General features: G+C 32.2%; 1 protein-coding gene across 1 annotated transcript in view; it reads right to left on the reverse strand.

Annotated features, from left to right (window-relative positions):
- The window catches only part of LOC108731114 (cilia- and flagella-associated protein 58), a 21632-nt gene extending 19334 nt beyond the window's left edge, over nucleotides 1-2298 (reverse strand). Inside the window, exons 1-2 of the mRNA XM_018461219.1 lie at nucleotides 2174-2298; nucleotides 1807-2039 (exon numbers count right to left, since the gene is read on the reverse strand). Of these exons, the coding sequence (XP_018316721.1) occupies nucleotides 1807-2039; nucleotides 2174-2290 (350 nt within the window). The 5' untranslated portion in view covers nucleotides 2291-2298. The remainder of the gene's footprint in view (nucleotides 1-1806; nucleotides 2040-2173) is intronic.
- Nucleotides 2299-2552: the final 254 nt, after the last annotated feature.

Genomic DNA, 2552 nt, shown 5'->3' on the forward strand with positions numbered 1-2552 from the left:
GAGAGAGGGAGAGAGGGAGAGAGGGAGAGAGAGAGAGAGAGAGAGACGATATAGACTATTTATCATAAGAACTATTAAACAGTATGACAAAATACTATTACAACACCTAGATTGCATCACAGTTATGCATTTGACTGCGACAATGTAAGTATGGTATGTTAGACGTTGAGAGTTTTTACAACAAGCGCATCATGTCTGAAATGATACATATCAAGCAACAATCCAACGGTCTTAATTTGCAAACCGATATTGAACATTTAGATCGTACTTACATTGACATTCTGAACAAAATGTGAATCTGCATCCTTTATATTATTTTTATTTTTATTTTCATTTCTCATCGTTGATCTGTGATCCCGCTTTTTGTCACGACAAATGTTATGCGCATTGTATGTACGTCTGAACGTGAAAGACAACGGACGAGTGAATTTTCTTCAAACATATTTTAATAACTGACGATTTTGTAAACATATTTTTATCATGGTGTAGTGGTTCACAGGCTATGAGGTAAGCAGGAAAATAATTTTCTGGTTTTTTAGCTGTTCAACGGTATCTAATTTATTGCAAATAAAATTCATGCAGATAGAGAATAGAGAAATCTTTCCAATGACGGGTAACTTAGTTGGAGCATTGCCATGTCTGCATCTCTCTGAGGCTTTGTGCACCATTGAACCAGGAACATTGTCAACATTGTAAAATCGCATTGACGTAATAACAATGCATAAATTTCATTGTGTCTGCGGTAGGATTAATAGTTTTAAGTATATATAAGATATGCTGAAGATGGATAAAATATATAACCGAAACGGAAATTTTTGTAATCTTAAATTATTAAAATTTTAGAATTATTATAATTGAATATTACGCATTGTTTACCGCGCCGACTCCAAATAGCTTCTTGATTAGTATGAGTTCGAGTTAAGAGTGAGGAGTCCTACAATCTAATTAATTTAATTAGTTTAATTTATTGTATAATATCTTATTGTTACTTTATTATAGTGTTTTGAAAAGCTCTTAACACACCGGCTACTAAATTTTGGCATCAAAAGTAGGGTGTTCTATTAAAAAAAATCAAATTAACCTTAACGACGCCACCCAAGGTCAAATTAATGGTACTTTCTTATATTCCCCTCCAAATCATACAACATTTGTTTGAAACATTTTTTCGTATCTATCATAGTTTTCGAGAAATCTTAATGCATTGTTTAAAATGGGACATCTTGTATATGTATTTCCATATACATCATATTTAGAATCATTTAAACTGCGCGCCGAATTTGTTTTCCGGACTTATAAATGCAATTAAACTACTGTAGCAATATCACGAATTAATTAAACAATCTAGGACCTATGATACCCCGTGACCCATGGTGTGTCCCGGTTTCCCCTATAGTAATTCAGATTGAATTATTTAAGCATTAAAGATCTTGTTAAAGATTTAAACATTAAAGAGCTTTGACCATTATGGCCATTACTTGTATTTCTTAAATTAATTAAATCATTTGGTGAGAAAAAAATACAAAAAAGGAAAAAGACAATAAAAAAACTAAGGATCCATCTTATTATCGAAATACCCAACTTCTTTGTATCAAAATTATGTTATTATTATATAATATCTAAAAAGATTCGCACTACAAAATAGAATTCTTAGCAAACACAGATATAATTGCTACATAATATATACGTAAATTTAATCATTATTATTGTACAGATTCTGCATTCTATAGAAGTTATATTCTGTGTTTGCTAAGAATTCTATCTTGTAGTGTGTAAACTCTTTTAGTTGTCATTCACAGATGGACTCACTCTTTCTCGGCTGCTAATAGTTTGTTCTTTTGCTCGATTTCTAGGCCTAGTTTAGTAATATTTAGTCGCAAATTCTCGATCATCTCCTGTGCATTTTGCTCGCGCGCGTGTTCCGCATCGGCTAATTTCATCGTTTTTGTGACTTCCTGTTTTAATCGAGCTATATCGTCCTGATAAGCTTCCACTGTTTTTTTTAGCTCATTTATCTTATGCGTGTTATCCACAATTTCATTCTGAAAAAGCATTTGCCATGTATGGGAAATATATGGAAACGAAAATGAATTCTCTAAATAAAAAAAGATACGAGAGAAGAAGAGAAAAAACTAGGTTTGATTTTCTCATTCGACTTGACGCAATTCAATTTTACCTTGAGCAAAATGCATTGTTCCGATAGTTCCTTCTCATTTCTATGGGCTTTGTATAAGGATTCGTAAAGCCTCGTGTATTCAGTTTCAAAAGGCGCCAGCGCCTCATTAGCACTCATTTCGTTCGTTATCTAGAGGAGATAAAGTGAACACATTTTCACTTTTAGGACATTAATTGGAAGGCGGAGAAAGAACTTTATTAATGTATTTAAATTTTTAATAAAAACTTAATAAGCAATGAGAACTTTAATAGCACTATATAGAGCCTTGGATCTGTAACCTTGAAGCGAAATTTCAAACAATTAGCATATACAGGGTAATTCAAAATGGACGTTTGTCCTTAAAGTGTCATATTCCATATATGTACTATATAAGTATATA

Source organism: Mycetomoellerius zeteki, unplaced genomic scaffold, assembly GCF_001594055.1.
Source record: "Mycetomoellerius zeteki isolate Tzet28-1 unplaced genomic scaffold, Tzet1.0 scaffold1, whole genome shotgun sequence".
NCBI lineage: Eukaryota > Metazoa > Arthropoda > Insecta > Hymenoptera > Formicidae > Mycetomoellerius > Mycetomoellerius zeteki.